Raw genomic sequence first — 20,465 nt, forward strand, 5'->3', positions numbered from 1 at the left:
AGGCAAAATCATCAAGATATCCTGATCCTCATCTTTTATGTACTTCTGAGTCTGTGTTAATGTAAAGGATACACAATGATTATGTCACTAGAATTTTGCATCTTTCATTACATTAACTTTAGCAAAGTCAAAACCTCAACTACCTAAAAAAAACCCACCAGCATAGCATCCATTAAAATCATGAAGTTATAAAGTTGAAATATTGTTGTTATCATGCTGAAAAATTTGTTCATTAAATCTTTTGCATCAACTATGTTTCGAGAGATAATTCAACATACACCAAAATTGGAGATATAGCGGAAGCAAAGAAGGTTACCTCAGATTACAACGGGATCTTGCTCAGATGGGCCAATGGGCTGAGAAGTGGCAGATGGAGTTTAATTCAGATAAATGCGAGGTGCTGCATTTCGGGAAAGCAAATCGTAGCAGGACTTATACACTTAAAGGTAAGGTCCTAGGGAGTGTTGCTGAACAAAGAGATCTTGGAGTGCAGGTTCATAGCTCTTGAAAGTGGAGATGCAGGTAGATAGGATAGTGAAGGAGGCATTTGGTATGCTTCCTTTATTGGTCAGAGTATTGAGTATAGGAGTTGGGAGGTCATGTTGCGGCTGTACAGGACATTGGTTAGGCCACTGTTGGAATCTTGCGTGCAACTCTGGTCTCCTTTCTATCAGAAAGATGTTGTGAAACTTGAGAAAGGTTCAGAAAAGATTTACAAGGATGTTGCCAGGGTTGGAGAATTTGAGCGATAGGGAGAGGATAAATAGGCTGGGGCTGTTTTCCCTGGAGTGTCGGAGGCTGAGGGGTGACCTTATAGAGGTTTATAAAATCATGAGGGGCATGTAAAAGATAAATAGACAAAATCTTTTCCCTGGTGTGGGGGAGTCCAGAACTGGAGGGCATAAGTTTAAGATGAGAGGGGAAAGATATAAAAGAGACTAAGGAGCAACTTTTTCATGCAGAGGGTACGTTTATGGAATGAGCTGCCAGAGGAAGTGGTGGAGGCTAGTACAATTGCAACATTTAAAAGGCATCTGGATGAGTATATGAATAGGAAGGGTTTGGAGGGATATGGGCCAGGTGTTAGCAGGTGGGACTAGATTGGGTTGGGATATCTGGTCAGCATGGACGTGTTGGACCGAAGGGTCTGTTTCCATGCTGTACATCTCTATGACTCTATTCCAAGCTCTTGAATAACAAGGAGCTCCTTAACAGTTTCCTAAAGTTTGTGTCATGTCATTTCAATAGCAAAACTTGGGACTTTGTGACACAAAAAGATACACATTTGTTCCCTGTTAGACCAAACATCTAGTTACATTGCTAAATTCCTGGCCCATTGAACTACAGATCTACCTCAAGTAAAAATTCATTAGATGATTAAAACCAAAGTACAGCTGGTTCACACTTGTGAAATTAATTGGAAAATTTAGAACAAATATACACATAATTCTTTCCGGTATCAAATAAAGCAGTCTTAAAGCAAAGTCAAACATTATGTGGACGGAATTACTTTTCATCGATTTCAATATATATCTTTCAAATTGCTCAAGAGTTTAAACCCTCTTTTACATTTTCTATCAGCTCATTCAATAAGCTGGCATACAAAGCACCAACTGGACAAAGTTCAACTCAGTACTTGAAAGTGCGAGAAGGACAAGTGCAAACAAATCCAGAAATTGGTGTATTTGAGTAATGATCAAATTTGTTTGGTCAATTAAATGCTGGTAACTTTTTTGCAACAACCAATCTCAATTCTGATTAATTAATTTTTATGTATGTTTACTCACCAAACCAATAAAAGATACCAGAAATGAAAATTACATTGTTCACAGCACTAACACTATTTTGTATGCTTTGAATAAATGGATGCACTAAAGCTATTTAAAACATGCAGGTAGAAGAGTGGATGAAAATTATAATTCTGGTTCTAAACTGAAAAGTCAAAATAAATCATCTGCCCAATAGTGCACCAAAACCTATTTATGAAGCAATTTAAATCTGAGTTGAAGTGCAGACAAAAGGAACTTTGATTGAAATGCAATGAATGGCCTGGATTTCGTGTTAGTTAGTGCCCCCACATTGACTGCTTGCCTCATCATTTGAGTACTGAAAGCCTGTTTGTTTTCCTGGCTCTGTCAGAAATATTCAGGCCTTTCAAACTGCAGATTGCAGTGTGAAAAAGGAGCATCTTATCAGCATGCTCCAGACCAGCAGAGTTAGTCACATCCGCAAACAAAATACACAGCCATTCCAGTTATAGGCCTCACCCTCAAAGCTTTACTTGTCTCAATGCAAACACCCTAAATTGTTGTGACAGCAAATATGTACAACACAGAGACTTATTTTTGCAAACTACTGTATAATAAACTTCAGGAAAATTTAATTCTTCCTCAGGTGAACAAAGTTTAAAAAACACACACCAGGTTATAGTCCTCCGAAAGCTTGCGCTTATTTGGAAGCGCTAGCTTTCGGAGTGCTGCTCCTTCATCAGGTGGTCATGGAACAGCAGCGCTCCGAAAGCTAGCGCTTCCAAATAAACCTGTTGGACTATAACCTGGTGTTGTGTGATTTTTACTTTTGTCCACCCCAGTACAACACCAGCACCTCCAAATCCTTAGGTGAAGAATGGGAAAAGGCATATTTAACTCCACTTCCAATAATTCACTACTAAATTTGCAAGTTGTAGTTTCGAAATGTGCAATTTTAAAAAAAATGCTATTTAGATATAACAGAACTGAAACATTCCTCATGCTTTTCATTGACAGGAAATTCATACTTAAAGTACTAATGTGATACAAAACAAAGTTTGAAGGCTGATTTGCTGTGATACAAATCCCAAAAATGATTTACATGACAGTTAAATTCAGCTAGCAGTTTCATATTCAAGCCTTTCTTACTTGGAAGTGACAATTCTACTTTGAGTTACCAAAATTTGACACTTCCACTCTACCCTGTTTCTGTACATAAATTAATTTAGTGGTGTCTTATTCCATTTGACAAGTGAACAGCAACTCAATGTCAACATTTAATCACTTAAACCGCTATAACATGATTTCATGAAAATTGTAGACAACTAAACATCAACATTTAAAAGGCATCTGGATGGGTATATGAATAGGAATGGTTTAGAGGGATATGGGCCAATTAGGGCACAAGGGACAAGACTTAGTTTGGATATTTGGTCGGCATGGACGAGTTTGACTGAAAGGTCTATTTCCGTGCTGTACACCTCTATTACTATATGACTCTATTCACAAATGGCACATTTAAAAAGATAATGTGCTTGAAAATCTCTAAAAGAAGTGACAAAGAAGAGACGACCACCAGCACAAAATTCCTGTCACAATGTTTCTTTAAATTGGCAGTGGCCAGCCCGCCTTATCTGAACTGTTGTTAAATAAATGTGGTTAAAATTAGCTATCAGAGTGTTCAAATGTTATAACATTAGATATAGTGGTTTAGATGACATTCATTTTAAGTTTCAGACAATAGGGTAAAAACACTGATTCCATGAAACCGTCGGATTCATAGTTATCTTTGAGCACAATTGGATGATGCTACTTCATGGACATTTGATCAAATCAATTAGTTTAGTTTATTTTATCCTTTTAAAACAAAATTGTTCATTTGTTAAATCTTTATTAATTCATATTACTTTTTCAAGGTCCTTTTTGGTTTTCTTTCATTTATTGAAATAAAAAGGCATTTGAAGATTTAAGTGACAAGCCATCAATTCACATAAGAATTTTCAGGGGCTGGGAAAAACTATTAGCACCTACAAATACTGCAGATATTTCCTTTACAATAAAATCATGAAATAATACGCATTTATTCCAAATATTTAACAAATAATACACATTACACTTAGTATAACAACAGATCAAACTCAGTATCTTTCCTCTGAAGGATAAAGTACTCTCCCTGCCTTTTGTAAAATCATGAACATTTCTTTTGTTTCAAGCTGTAAGTTTAAAGATGTAGCGAACGCTTTCCCAGCTATGACTCACCACTATATTGGGATTACTGAAACTTGACTCCAGATGTACAGTGCTTTATGTTCAGACTGCCATTTTATTTCTCTAGAGTTTTTTGTTACAAATGACAAACCACGGATTGTACTATTTCAGATTTCCTTTTCTCTGATAATTTCTGCAGCACAGAGTCATTGTGAACAAATATAATGTACACTTGTGATGAAAATCAACTTTTTTTACCCCATAATGGGAAATGTCCTTCACCAAGTGCCATTTGCTGTAATGGAAATTTTGTTCTCGTGATCAAAGGGTTAATAGAAAGGGGGTATTTCACAGCAATCTACATCTCGTGGTGTTAGAAGTGTACCGTCTTATGGTAAAAGATATTAACGCTGTAGTCATAACTTAAATGATAAGATCACAATTCTGGCTTTTCTCACCTGGCATTATGACGGCACGAACGATTACGCGAAATATATAATTGTGCTTATACTGAATAGTAAGCTGGAAACGATCAAGCCCATTAAATAAAACTAATGATCATTTATACTATATCACTGGTATGCGCAAAGTTTATTTGCAGACATGTACTAAATAGAATATTCCAACCAAGGAAATCCACAACCTTAATAAATTGTGTTTTTCGAAGTAGAAAGATTTATAATCCCACCTGTTTGTGAGATGGATTTCTCACAGGATTGTTTGGAAAAATCATTCTTAGAAACGTAACGTAATTCTCCAAAGCTGTTAGGCAACAAACAGAAGTATTCCTTTATGCAAAGTGTTTATAACGCGGAAAGTTAAACCATTGGAAGTAAAATGTCAAAGTACGGACGTAAAGCTCTCGGATTCCTTTGTCGAGCGTGAACCTTACTTTAGTTACTTGATGCCTACTAAATCAGCACACTGCCAATTTTTGTGACAATATAACCTAGTTTCATTTGCAACATCAAATACACGGCCAGGTTTTTTTTCAGTTCACTTCATTGATCTGGCTTATGGTTCCCTGCAGCAACGATCCCACCTACTGTGGCCTCGTCTACAAAAAGTTTTAAGATAGGGGTGTCAAAATACTACGCAAGTCTCCAACACTTTAACTTTAGACAGTTTTTGAATTTCATTAATTTTTCTTCAACTAACTACTGTTAAAAAAAACTGAATTTTAAGCACATACGTTTTTAAAACTAGCACTTACAATTTTTAGCTTATTAAATATATTTTACCACTCCTTAAAATAAAATGGTTGGCTCCAACATAAATGCTTCGCATTCCAAACGCTAACCATCAGATCTTCCCGAGCTGGAAAAGGCCAAGTCAGAATGGCCTACATTTTTAAAAGCAGCATTACAGTAGAATGTAAATGGATCAATTTTGTAAATTACAAATATAAAAATTAAACATCTAAAAGAAAATGCAAGCCCTGTTAGCAATGTATTTTACAACAAAAGACCCAAAGAACTGCGGATGCTGGAAATTGAAAACAAAAACAGAAATGGCTGGAAAGACTCAGCAGGTCTGGAAGCAGTTGTGGAGAGAAAGCAGAGTTAACGTTTTGGGTGCAGTGACCCCTTTTTTGCTGAACAGCTATTTAATTCTAAGCTGATCGATATATTTATTGCATGTACTCAAGTAATTGACAATGAAACAAAACGATAGAAGCAGCGACTAAAGGTGCTTGATTGAATGAAAATAATTAGCAGTGAAGGTTAAGAAAGAATAAATACTTTTGATCCTAATCAAATTATCACATTATTAGATAATGTAAAAGATTATAAACTATTTAAACTAGTTCAAAGTATTCATTTCAACCTCTATTAGAGTCCCAAGAGGTAGCACCTCCTTCACAATGTATATCATGCAAATCTGTTCTGGAATTAATCCATGAAAGAAAAATCTAAGTCCTGGTGAAAACCATTCTCAAGTCAAGGCAAAGAAACAAAACAGCAGCAAGTACATTTTTTGTTTTAGTTCACATGTAATATGGCAAAGATTTAACTCTGAAATTATAACCTAACTGTCTGGAAGGTATAAGCAAGATTTTCAAAGAAAAATCAGTTCATATGAGAAATGTAAAACATTCAATAGCCACATATAGCAAAGGAAGTGAATCAGAATTCCCATCAGGAATGTAGAGTACTTTACAAATTATGTAGCACTTCAACATTATGATTCAAGCTTGGATTTCAAAACTATGGATCTTATTTCCTTTACTGTGATGCCAGCTCAATCTGTCTGGTACAAAATGATGCAATCCTAACTGCTGAGCAACCAACCTTTTCTTTTTGTGGGCAAGTCCAAAATTTATTTTTTGCATTCTCCTTCATTTTTGTTCATGTTAGCCTTTGCCCTGCCTTTGATGTGAGATAATTGATCCAAAAGTTTATTTCAGAAGAAATAAATTAATATAATTAATTAAAAGTAAAAAAGCATAAATGCTAGAAAACTGAAACAAGCGTGGAGAATCCTGGAGAAACGTAGCAGGATTTGTCAGTATCTCTGGAGAGACAAACAGAATTAATATTTTGAATCTGATATGATTTCTTCAGAACTGAAAAGGGTTGGAAAAGTATCTTTTTAAATTTCAGCCCCTTTCAGTTCTGAAGAAGTCATACTGAAGTCAAAACATTAACTGTTTCTCTCTCCTGAGACCATGCTGCCAGACCTACTGAATTTCTCCAGCATTCTCCAAGATTGTCATAATTGTCTGAACAAAACAATTTTGACCCAGCTTTACTAGATAAATGTAGTGCTTTGCTGATAACTCATTAAAACTGTGTTTCTGTTTCAAAGAGAATTAGCTTCTATTTTAGTTTCATCTTCAGTATAAATAGTTGAAACCTGAAGAGCAGAGAAAACACAGCAATCAGGTAAAATTTTCAGGTAAATTATTCCATTTGATTCTTCACATATTGACAATATTTCTGTGTTTGGAATCACAAGAGCAAAAATTGTACAGAATAGGAGAACTTTCAGCGTGTCATTCTAGTAGCAGCTTTTTAAGAGTTATTCTACAATCCAACCCTCCACTCATTCTTCATCCTGTCAAAATATGATTCTGTACAAGTGTATAAGCAATTTTCTTTAGAAAGTCACTAATGAATCTGCTTCTGCCTTTTCACACAGTACGTTAAAGATCTTGTGCATTAAGAATTCTCATCTTCCACTGGTTGATTTGTCAGTTGTCCTAAATCAGCAGTGTTTTGGCATTTATTTTATCAAAACCCTTCATAATTTTGAACAATACTATTAAGTCTTTATTGAAGAGAAGGTGCCATAAACAAGAAAAGAGAAGTTTTATTACTAATAAAATAATGCCCTTAGAATATTGCAGTGCAGATAGAGGCCATTGTCACCAGTGAGTCTTCATGGCTCTTTCTCTTTCCTTCTTTTCCACACATCAATGCATATTTTTCTCCTTCCAATATTTATCACACTTGGGTTTGAAGGCAATTCTTGAATTATATAAACCACCTATTGGAACCTTTCCATCCAGATGCATCACAGCTTAGTATGGCAACTGCTCTTCCCAGGACCATGGGAAACTACAGAGAGTTATGAACACAGTCCAGTCCATTATGCCAGTCAACCTTCGATGCATTGACTCCATCTATACTTCTCACTAGCTTGGAAAGTCAGCCAACATAATCAAAGATCCTGCCCACCCTGGATATAATCTCTCCCAACCTCTTCCATCTAGCAGAGAATACAAAAGCTTAAACACATGTACCAACAGATTCAAGAACAACTTCTTTCCTGCTGTTGTCAGACTTCTAAATGGACCTCTCAAATTTCAAATTGAATGTTGACCTTGCTCTTTGTGCACCTTCTCTGTAACTGTAACATTATATTCCTCGCTATTCTATTGTCCTTATGCACTTTATATGGTATGATCTGCCTGTACTGCATGCAAAACAGAATGTTTAACTGGACTTAGGTGCATGTGACAAAAGTTAAATGAAATTAAAAATTCAAAATCATTGATTCACACATTTATGTGACACTCAAAGAAAGAACTAAATGGCTGAAAAGTCAGCATCAAACCAGAGGGCTCACATATTTGGTAATTGGCAAAAGAACCATAGGCAACACAGTGGAAAAATGTTTTTATGCAATGAGTGACTAGAATTTAGAAAGCACTGTCCTATGGGGTGGTTTAGAGAGATGCAATAATTGCCTTCAAACCAAATATTAGAAGGAGAAAAATATGCACTGATAAGTGGAAAAGCAGGAAAGAGGAAGAACCATGTCAATTCACTGGCTACAATGTCCTCCATCTGCATTGTACTATTCCATGATTCTAAGAATATTATTTTATTAGGAATAAAACTTTTCATTTTGTGTTTACAATGTCTCTTCTTAATATTTATCTGGAACTTTAGCAAATGATAATTGCTCTGGTAGGATATTAGCCAAAATGTCCACAGCACAATTTCTAACATTGCACTAACATGTGGAAAAAACAAAGAGGCAAAAGAATTCGAAAGTGTGTACATTAGACCATTAAACACAAAAGGAGACTTGGGCTTTCCGGCCTCTATTCCATCTGTCACTTCCTTGTCCATTCTCTTAGCCTGTCCAAGTCCTCCTGCAGCTTTCCCACTTCCTTAACACTACCTGTCCCTCCACCTACCTTTGTGTCATCAGCAAACCTAGCAACAATGCTCTCAGTTCCTTCGTCTAGATCATTTAGGTATAACAAAAATACTTGTGTTCCCAACACAGACCCCTGTGGAACTGGCTGTCATCCTGAAAAAGACCCCTTTATTCCTACTCTGCTTTCTGAAAGTCAGCTAATCCTTTATCCATGCCAGAACCTTGCTTCTAACACCATGGGCTGTTATCTTATTTAGCATCCTGTTTGGCACATTGTCAAAGGCCTTCTGGAAATCCAAATAGATTATGTCCATAGGCTCTCCTTTGTCAAACTTGCTCATTATCTCTTCAAAGAATTCAGGCATGACCACCCTTGATGAAGCCATTCTGACTCAGCTCTAACTTACCACAACTTCAAATACTCTGCAAACTTTTCCTCAATAATGGACTCTAACACTTCACCAATAACCAAGGTCAATCTAAATGGCCTATAATTTCCCATACTCTGCCTCCCTCTCTTCTTAAACAGAAGTGTTACATTAGCCATTTTCTAGTCGTTTGGCACTGTCATTGACCCCTGTGAACCTGATATCAATACCACTGCCTCCACAATTTCCTCTGCTATAGTCTTCAGAACCTGGGGTGTAGTCCATCTCGTCCAGGTGATTCATCCACCTTCAAACCTTCAGCTTCCGCAGCACCTTCTACTTATTAACATCCACTGTACACACCTCTGCTTCCTGACTCTCTTGAAGTTCTGGTTTACTACTGGTGTCTTGCACCATGAAGACTGATGCAAAGTATCCATTCTGTTTCTCTGCCATTTCTTTGTTCCTCATTACTATTTCTCTAGCCTCATTTACCAGCAGTTGAACATCCACTCTTGCCTGTCTCTTACCTTTTATACATCTAAAAATATGTTTGCAATCTTTTTCTATATTATGAGTTATCTTACCCTCATATTTCATCCTTTCCCACCTTACTGCTTTTTTTTTATTTGTCCTCTGCTGGTTTTTAAAGGATTCCCAATCCTCTCACTATCTACCAATCTTCACTACAATGTATGTTTTCCTTTTGCTTTTATGCTGTCCCTGACTCACTTTGGTTGCCTCATCCTCCCCTTAATACATTGCTTGGGATGAAGTTTTGCTATGTTTCCCCCATTACCCCCAGAGAATCCTATCAATGCTGCTCCACTGTTTTCCCTGCTTGAGGCTCCTTCCAATCAACTCTGACCAGCTCCTCCCTACGTCTTTATACTTACCTTTCCTCAATTGTATCATTGTTACATCAGATTCAAGCTTCAACCTCTCAAACTGCAGGGTGGATTCTATCATATTATGGTAACCGCCTCCCTTGGACGATCATAGGGATCTTAGAATCCCTACAGTGTGGAAACAGGCCCTTCGGCCCAACAAGTCCACATCACCGCTCCAAAGAGTAACCCACCCAGACCCATTCACTCTACCCTATATTTCCCCCTGACAAATGCACCTAACCTACACATCCCTGAACACTATTGGCAATTTAGCATGGCCAATTCACCTAACCTGCATATGATTAGATTCCCTACAGTGTGGAAGCAGACCCTTCGGCCCAACCAGTCCACACAAACCCTCCAAAGAGTAACCCACCCAGACCCATTTCCCTCTGACTGATGCACCTAACACTACGGCATGGCCAATTCACCTGACCTGCACATCTTTGGACTGTGGGAGGAAACCGGAGTACCCAGAGGAAACCCACACAGGCACAGGGAGAATGTGCAAACTCCACACAGGCAGTTGCCCAAGGCTCGAATCAAAGCCGGGTCCCTGGCACTGTGAGGCAGCAGTGCTAACCACTGAGCCAATGTGCCACCCAAAAGTTCCTTCACCGTAAGCTCCTAAATCAAGTTACCAGTGATTTATATTTCAAAGAAGAATCACAGAAGTCCTACAGTGAGGAAGGAGGCCACTCAACCCATCAAGTCTGCACTACCATAGAGTATCCCACCCACAATCACCCCCCTACTGTATCCCATAAAATCCCACATTTGTCAGCCTCCACATCCCTGGATACTAGGGGCAATTTCAGTATGGCTAACCCATCTAAACTACACATCTTTAGACTGTGGGAGGAAACCAGAGCACCTGAAGGGGACCCATGAAGACATGGAGAGAATGTGTAAACTCCAAACAGACAGTCCTCCAAGGGTGGAATCAAACTCTGGCGCTGTGAGGCAGCAGTGCTAACCACTCAGCCACTGTGATGCCCATTTAAAGTAATTAAACTGTGTTAACCAAGATTTTAAAAATGGTCATGATAATTTGGTGGAAAGCCATTTAGTTGTGTGTGATAACACTTCCAGACATACAAATTAAAAACAAAAACAGACCCAGCAATGAGTCTGCAGAACTGTCTGTCTTGAGTAGTTGTTCCATTTTGGTGTTCAAATGATGCTCCTTTCCAGTCGGGTTTCCTAACATATTAGAGAAACATTCCATGGTGCTCTACAGGAGCCTTACAAACTAAACAATGCACCAAGCCATCTATGGAAATATTAAAACAGCTCATCAAAAGCTTAGTCAAAGACATAGGTTTTAAGGTGTGCCGTGAAGGATGAAAGTGAAGTTGAGATGCAAAGAGTTGTAGGGAAGGAATTTGAGACCTTGTGACCAGAAGAAAGTGCTGCCACTACTGGTGGAGCAATTATAGTTGAGAATACAAATTCTCAATTATAGTTGAGAATACAAATATAGTTGAGGTACAAATTTGAAGATGTAGATAGCTCAGCAAGTTTTGGGATTGTAAAGTCCTCCTTACTAATTTTTAATGTCTGCGCTAAAATTGAGGCAGAAATTCCTCAGTCTAGGCAAACAACAGCCTAACATATTTGTATTCACAGAACCACACCTTACAATATCCTTGACAAGGTGACTACCATTCCTGGATTTGTCATGTCAATTCAAATGCACAGACCCACGAGAAGTACCAACACAGTGGCATAAAGACAAAAAGGATTTCCCCTGGGAGTCCTCATGCCATCAGGTCAAACATAAGAAAGGAAAACCCTTGTGGATTACCATTTATAGCTTACTCTCAGCTGATGTGTCAGTACTTCTCCATGTTGGAAGTCACATGACACTAGGTCATAGAGATGTACAGCATGGAAACAGACCCTCCGGTCCAACACGTCCATGCCAACCAGTTGTCCAACCCAATCTTGTCCCACCTGCTAGCACCTGGCCCATATCCCTCCAAACCTTTCCTATTCATATACCTATCCAGATGCCTTTTAAATGTTGCAATTGTACCAGCCTCCACCACTTCCTCTGGCAGCTCATTCCATACACGTACCACCCTCTCCATGAAAAGTTGCCCCTTAGGTCCCTTTTATATTTTTCCCCTCTCACCCTAACCTACGTCCTCTAGTTCTGGACTCCTCCACCCCACTTTGTCTATTTATCCTATCCATGCCCCTCATAAATTTGTAGACCTCTATAAGGTCAACCCTCAGCCTCCGACTCTCTAGCGAAAACAGCCCTAGCCTGTTCAGCTTCTCCCTATAGCTCAAATCCTCCAACCTTGGTAACATCCTTGTAAATCTTTTCTGAAGCCTTTCAAGTTTTACATCTTTCCGATAGGAAGGAGACCATAATTGCATGCAATATTCCAACAGTAGCCTAACTAATGTCCTGTACAGCCGCAACATGACCTCCCAACTCCTGTACTCAATACTCTGACCAATAAAAGAAAGCATACCAAACGCCTTATTCACTATCCTATCTACCTGTGACTCCATTTTCAAGGAGCTATCTCAGCAAGGGGCCCAGCAATCATGACTGACCAAGCTAGCTGAATCTTAAAGCTATCAAACTGGGTCTAAGTCAAGTGATAAAGAAAGGAAGAGGGGAAAACCCACTTGACCTTGTTCTCACCAATATTCCAGTTGTAGATATTGTCCATGTCAATACTGGAATGAGTTATAACCACACAATCCTTGTGGAGACAAAGCTTTGCCTTTCTATTGAGGATACCTTTCATTATGTTGTATGGCACTACCATTGTGCTAAATGGGATAAATTTTGAACAGATCTAAGAACACCAAACAAAGTGCTATTTGCCACCAGGAGCAGCAGAATTGTATTCAGTTACAAACTATACCTCATGGCCTGGCACATCTCTCACTCAAGCATTATCATTAAGCCAGGAGATCAGACCTGGTTTAATGAAGAGTGCAGGAGGACATGCCAGGAGCAACATCAGACAGACCTACATATGAGGTGTCAATCTGGAGAAGTTACCAGATGGAACCACATGCAAGCCAAACAATGCAAACAGCACTTAACAGACAAACTTAAGAGGTCACACAAACAACCGATAAGAACAAAGTTCTGCATTCCTCCTTGGTGCTATCATGAATGGTGGTAAACAGCTTAACAACTGTCTGGAGGAGAAGGTTCCACAAATATCATTATCTTCACACATGGGGATGCCCAGCACATCAGTGCAGCCGAAAAGGCTGAAGCACTTGGAGCATTCTTGAGCCAGAGATGCCAAGTCAATGATCCAACTCAGCCTCCTCTTGACTCCCGCATCATCACAGATACCAAGCTTCAGCAAATTCGATTCACTTCACATATCAACAAGAAATGACCTAATGCACCAGATAGTGCAAAGGCAATGGGCCCTCTTAATATTCCAGAAACAGTATTCTAGACTTGTACTCCAGAACTAGCCACAGTACTGGCCAAGCTTTTCAATATATGTACATTATTGGCACCTGACCAACAAAGTAAAATCTTACCAAGTATGTTTTGTGCACAAAGAGCAGGAAAATCGAATCTAACCAATTACTGTATCATGACACTACTCTCATTCATCAACAGACTGATCAATGGTCTCATTAGCAGTGCTTTCAAGCAACACTTGCACAGCAATCACCTGTTCACTTTCACTCTACTTGGGTACAACCAGGGTCTTTTAGCTCCAAAATTCATTATAGGCTTAGTCCAAACACAGACAAAAGAGCTGAGCTCAAGAGGTGTAGCAATACCATGATGATATTCAGGCTTGAATTAATGTGGCAAGTTACATTTGCAACAATCAACTGCCAGACAAGTGTAAGAAGTCAGAATCCATCATTTCCCCATCAGATTCAATGGCATTAACATTGATAATCACACACTATTAACATTGTTGGGGCTACCGTTGACCAGAAATATTATTGGATCAGCCATATAAACACCATGGCTACAAAAACACACCAGAGGTTAGTAATTTTGCCACAAGTAACTCAACTCCAGACTCACAAAAACCTGTCTATCACCTCATGGCATATGTTAGACCCATGGTAAAATACTCTCTATTTGCCTGGATGAATGCAGCTCGATAACACTCAAGAAGCTTGATTTACTCAGGACAAAGCAACACAATTAACTGTTAGCCCATTCATCACTTTGAATATGCAGCCATCTCCCAAGATAAAAATACTCCTTCAACACAAAAGCTTTTTTGACAGCACCTCCAAATCCATGATCCCTACTACTTAGAAGGACCAAAGCAGCAAATGCATGGAAACACATCACAAATTCTTCTTCAACTCACACACCATCCTGTCTTGTAACTACATCACCATTCCTTCTCTGTTGTTGGATCAATTCCCTTCGCAACAGCACAGTGGGAGTATCTACTTCTACAGTTGGTAGTTTACCACCAGTTTCTCAAGGACAATCAGGGATGCTTAATAAATGCTGTCCTAACCAGCAGTGAAATTTCAACAAATAAGTCAGCTATTTATACATTGCATACAGCATGTCTGTACTACTCAAACTTCACCTTTTCATGAATATGTTTGTGCTTGTGAGACAAAGACAGGAGCTAAGAACAATTGGATTTAATTTCTCATCCCTAACTGATCCTAAGGAAGCAATCCATAATAGATTAACCATGGATTCCATAAGAAAATAGGTTTCGGCCATATAGGAAACTCTCCCTCTTCCAACCTAAACCCTATTCTTAATTCTCATTGTATTCCCATTAATCACAACCTCAAGCATGTTCCTTTCCAAATCTTGCATGCATTACAACAATAATATCACTTGGGAATTCAAAACCTTTAGGAACAGCTTATCTCCTGATGGGGTAAGTCTCTATAACTTTGTTGGTGCCTTTATAGGCTTTCGAGGCTGTGTCACATTAACATCACAAATCACATCATTTCAGTCTATGACAGTAGTTACAAGGTGATTGTGGTAGGAATAATTCATAATGTGCAACTGAACCGATAATTTTCAGATAATTCAAATTCATGGCATATCTCTTTCACTTCGCAACTTGCTAGATTTTTAATAAATTAATACAGTAGAATCACATTAATGCATCCTTGTAATGAAGTGATTTCTCAGCAATTGGTAATCCACTGACTTTCATTATTTGGCTAATTTTTTTAAAAGTGTTTTTTGAAGAACAAACTAATTCTAGCCCAGATTCCTAGTATTACTGTATTAGTTTATTTTGATGATTTTGAATATTTGCATAGATTGTCTGATCTTGATATATATTATTTAATCTGTCAGCATTTTCTACCTTATTTTGGTATCATGGTATTTTGTGAAAATAATGTATCTATTCTTAGTTGTAAACAAAGGGTTGATCAATCATTAAAGGAAGAACATGTGTTTCCAATAATTACAGAAAACGTAACTACAAGGTTTTTTCATTTTGTTCTTGTTTAAAAGTTGTTCACTCTGCATGGGTGCACTGGCAAGGGCAGCATTTATCGTGTATCCTGAGCTGCCTTTGAGAAGATGTTGAGTTAGAAGAACAAGGGCATGAGTACAAATGGACATTATCACTTGCAAGCTCCCATCCTTGGCACCCATCATCCTGACTTGGAAATAATCTCTCCTTCTTCATTGTCACTGGATCAAAACAGTGGAAATCCTTCTCGAGTAGCACTGTGGGTTCACTGACACCACATGGATTGTCATGGTTCAATAATGTGGCTCAACTGCTCAAGTTGAATTTACAAATAGGCAATGAATGTTGGTCTTATTATTATGCTCAGAATGAATAATAATAAAAAAAAGATCTTCCCAATGTCTACTTTGATGTTTTGATTCTAAAATGTAGCAAATATAAATTGTCCCAACATTTACTGTAAAGAAGTCAAAGAGGGCACACACACACATAGCTATTGACCAGGATTTTGAACAGTAGGATGTATCAGTGGAGACAAATTTAATAAATAAGGTTCCTATGAAATACAGAAGCATTACTATAGAGTAGATTAGATTAGATTACTTATAGTGTGGAAACAGGCCCTTCGCCCCAACAAGTCCACACCGATCTGCCAAAGCGCAACCCACCCAGACCCATTCCCCTACGCCTAACACTACAGGCAATTTAGCATGGTCAATTCACCTAGCCTGCACATTTTTGATTATGGGAGGAAACCAGAGCATCCAGAGGAAACCCCCACAGACACAGGGAGAATGTGCAAACTCCACACAGAGAGTCGCCTGATGCAGGAATTGGAATGCATTTTTGTGTTTCAAGGTATTTTATTGGCACACTGAATGCAAAGAATCACTTTGGGAAGGCAAATCAGGGCAGGGCTTATGCACTTGATGGTAAGGTCCTGGGGAGTGTTGCTTAACAAAAAGACTGCAGAAGATACAAAGATAGGTGGAGGGGCATGTAGTATTGAGGAGGCAGGGAGGGTGCAGAAAGTTGTAGATAGGTCAGGACAGTGGGTAGATGAAATACAACATTGAAAGTGTGAGATCATGCACTTTGGTAGAAAGAATAGAGGCATGGACTACTTTCTAAAAGGGGAGAAAATACAGAAAGCTGAAATGCAAAGGGACCTGGGAGTCCTAGTCCAGGTTTCTCTTAATGTAAACTTGCAGGTTGAATTGATAGTTAGGCAGACAAACACAATGTTGTCATTCATCTCGAGAGGAGTGGAGTATAAAAGCACAGATGTAATTCTGGGGCTTTCTAAGGCTCCAGTCAGAGCAAGTTTGGGCCCGATATCTCAAGAAAGATGTATTGGCCCTGGAGTGGATCCAGAGGAGCTTCACAAGAATTATCCCAGGAATGAAAGGTTTAACATATGTGGAATGTTTGAGGACTCTGGGACCACACTCAATGGAGTTTAGAAGGATGAGGGGGTATCTGATTTAAACTTACAGAATACTGAATGGCCTGGACAAAGTAGATGATGGGAAGATGTTTTCATTGGCAGGAGGGATGAGGAACCAAGGGCACAGCCTTATAATAAAAGGAACACCCTTTAGAATGGAGATATGGAGAAACTTCTTTCGCCAGAGACTGGTGAATCTGTGGAATTTATTGCCACAGAAGGATGTCCAGGCCATGTCATTGAGCGTATTTAATCACTGATTGCCAAGGGGATCAAGGGTTACAAGGAGAGAGCAGGAAAATAGGTTGGAAATACTTATCAGCTGAGATTGAATGGCAGAGCAGACTCGATGGGTCGAATGGCCTAATTTCTGCTCCTGTCTTATGGTCTTATGGTCAAAAATGTATATTACCTCCACAAAAGTGAAAGTTTAAAGTAGTGTTGGAAGTTGCAGATTCGAGCAACAACAACAAAAATTCTCATGGCAAGTGCACGTTTCAAACCATTTTACAACCAAGGAAACTCCTTCAAAGTCTAATTGCTGTAGCAATGTAGGAAACATGGCAGCCAACTTGTCATAGCAAACTCTGCAATGCGACATTAACCAGATAGCCTACATTTGTGAGGGATAAATATTGGCCGGTACACCAGGAATAAATCCTCTGCTCTTCTTTGAAACAATGCCATGAGAATCTTTTACATCCACCCCAGCAACCAGATGTTTTCTCATTTGAAAGAAAGCACCTTGGATTATGTAGCACTCCATCGGTATTCCACTGGAGTGTCAGCCTTGATTTTTGTGCTCATGCCCTAGAGTGGAATTTGAGTCCAGTGAATCAGAGGTGTGAATACAATCAGCTGTACTAGGGTTGACACATAGAGAAAACAAAAGTGCCACAAAACCTTTATACCCATTTGAGACAACCTCATTTTAACATCTCATTCAAAAAACTGGACTCCGGCCAATGAAGTACATCTTCAGTGCTATACTGAGCATCAACCTAAATTATACAATTAAATCTTTGGAATGCCAATTCTGCCTAAAAATGTATGGTAACATTGCAAGGAGATTTTCCTTGTGGATGCTGAATGTGCACAATATAGGAGTTGTGCTCACAGTACCGGTCCAATTTGGTGTTTGAAGGGCAAATCAAGATTCTAGCCCTTTTCAATTTTTCTCAGCAAGTGTAGGCAACAAGCATGCATCTCATTTCAGCTCATTGATCCAGTCATAAGGAAATATTGGCCAGCTAGGTATGGACATATAAGAGGAACAGAAACAACAATTTGCCAGAAGATTTTTTGTAGCCCAGAGGAGCACCAATGTTCCACACGAAAGACAAATTAACCTTCTCCAACAATTCATTACAGAGCTTCTCAACAGCTAGATGGAGCAGGACCAGCACAAATCACAACTGCTTCACCTATAGTTTGATTAAAGGTGGTCAACATGGCTTTGTGAGGGGCAAGTCATGCCTCACAAGCCTTATTGAGTTCTTTGAGAATGTGACAAGACAAGTTGAAGAAGGCCCAGCAGTGGATGTGGTGTATATGGATTTCAGTAAGACATTTGATAAGGTTCCCCATGGTAGGCTCATTCAGAGAGTTGGGAGGTCTGGGATACAGGGAAATTTGGCTGTTTGGATACAGAATTGGCTGGCTGAAAGAAGATAGCGAGTGGTAGTAGATGGAAAGGATTCCGCCTGGAGGTCAGTGACCAGTGGTGTCCCACAGGGATCTATTCTTGGGTGTCTGCTTTTTGTAGTTTTTATAAGTGGCTTGGATGAAGAAGTGGAAGGGTGAGTTAGTAAATTTGCCAATGACATGAAGGTTGATGGTGTTGTAGATCGTGTTGAGGGCTGTTGCAGGCTACAACAAGGCATTGACAGGATCCAGAGTTTGGCTGAGAAGGGGCAGATGGAGTTCCACCTTGATAAATGCAAAATGATTCATTTTGGAAAGTTGAATTTGGATGCTGAATACAGGGTTAAAGACAGGATTCTTGGCAGTGTGGAGAAACAGCAGGATCTTGGGGTCTATATACATAGATCCCTCATAGTTGCCACCTAAGTTGATAGGGTTGTTAAGAAGGCGTATGGTGTTTTGGCTTTCATTAAAAGGGAGACTAAGTTTAAGAGCCGCAAAGTTTTGCTGCAGCTGTTTAAAACCCTGATTAGACCACACTTGGAATATTGTGTCCAGTTCTGGTTGTCTCATTATAGGAAGGATATAGATGCTTTAGAAAGAGGGTGCAGAGAAGATTTACCAGGATGCTGCCTGGATTGGAGGGCTTGTCTTATGAAGAGAGGTTGAGTGAGCTAGGGCTTTTCACACTAGAGAGAAGAAGGAAGAGAGGTGTCTTGATGGAGGTGTACAAAGTAATGGGAGACAGATAGAGTAGATAGCCAGAGACTTTTCCCCAGGGCAGAAATGGCTGTCATGAAGGGTCATAATTTTAAGGTGATTGGAGGAAGGTATAGGGGAGATGTCAGAGGTAGGTTCTTTACACAGAGAGTAGTGGGTGCATGGAATGCACTGCCAGCGGTGGTGCTAGAGTCAGAGACATTTGGGACATTTAAGTGACTGCTGGACAAGCACATAGATGGCAGCAAATTGAGGTGTATGTAGGTTAGGTTGATCTTAGATTAAGATAAATGCTTGGCACAACATCGTGGGCTGAAGGGCCTGTTCTGTGCTGTACTGATCTATGCCTTCTTGAATCTTGCAAGATGGGGTCCGACAATAGGTGAAGGCATACTTAAATACCATCCCACCCTGTTTCAGCTCTTTGTACAGGGTGCCAATTTAAAGACATGCATAAAAATTGATTAAGGCAGGCATATAGGTGTAAAAGGTCCCTCATCACAATTTCAATGACCATTTATCTGCTTTACTGATGTGAAACAGGCAAAAGGCTGGTTAAATGCCTGTTCCTCAATAATAGGTTCAATCAGAACATCATCCATCAATTGAGTTGACCCATCCATGCTATTTCCTTGGTATGACTCTGCACCTCTTGTGCTGTCAAAAGTATGTTTAAACTTTTCTTTCTTAAACTCAGTAAGGATCGACGAGTCATGCGCATAATTTATTCTATACATACAGCCATTTCATCAAAAAAATTCTTCCTGTGTATCCTATTTTCTTTGAGCTTCTTAATTTGTAACTGGTTGTGTTTAAATTCTGTACATGGCAGAAAAGCTTAATTAAATCGTATTTGTCCAAATATTTTTTGACTTTTAACACTCCATGTCCTCACTGACAATCTAGCTGAGCTCATGGGCTACATATTGACATTGGGCATTTCTTGTTTGTACAGGCTGAATTTTATCATCCTGTTAGGGAAGGATTAGGAGGTGGGATGATTGATAAAATGACATAGGAAAGCACTGGATGGCATGCCTTTGGTCTTTTTGCCACAATGCCATCTTGTCAGTGATTGGAAGCACCAGCAAGGGAGCTGCCCACTTTAATTAAAATGGATAATTAATGGCTACTTCCTACTGCCACCAACATTTTGTCAGTAACTCTGAGATAGGGGGTGGTGAGACTGTCCAGTGAGGCCTGGTGGCTTCTCAATAGACTGTGTGGAAAACAACCTCGATTTTGGGCACTTCATGCTCCAAAGTGGCACCCATGTGATACTGCCTGCTCTCGCAAAAATAGCACCATCTTTCCAGTCTCCTGCCACACCAATTCCCTTACCCACCCTCACAATGGCCAGGACCTGATTGTGAGTCCTAACTACCCACAGCTCCACTCACCCA

The 20,465-nt window shown here is 39.3% G+C and overlaps 1 protein-coding gene across 5 annotated transcripts in view; it reads right to left on the reverse strand.

The window, feature by feature from the left end:
* The window catches only part of LOC122551628 (RNA-binding motif, single-stranded-interacting protein 1-like), a 210,437-nt gene that overhangs the window by 187,668 nt on the left and 2,304 nt on the right, over positions 1 to 20,465 (reverse strand). The window contains exon 1 of one of the 5 annotated variants that reach the window (XM_043693852.2): positions 4,645 to 4,964. The exons of the other annotated variants lie outside the window; for them this stretch is intronic. Within the exon in view, the coding sequence (XP_043549787.1) occupies positions 4,645 to 4,689 (45 nt within the window). The 5' untranslated portion in view covers positions 4,690 to 4,964. Of the gene's footprint in view, positions 1 to 4,644; positions 4,965 to 20,465 lie in introns of those variants that run through there. 5 annotated transcript variants of the gene reach the window in all.

This window comes from Chiloscyllium plagiosum, unplaced genomic scaffold, assembly GCF_037043375.1.
Source record: "Chiloscyllium plagiosum isolate Xiang-an unplaced genomic scaffold, Cpla_swu_hap1 HiC_scaffold_7, whole genome shotgun sequence".
NCBI lineage: Eukaryota > Metazoa > Chordata > Chondrichthyes > Orectolobiformes > Hemiscylliidae > Chiloscyllium > Chiloscyllium plagiosum.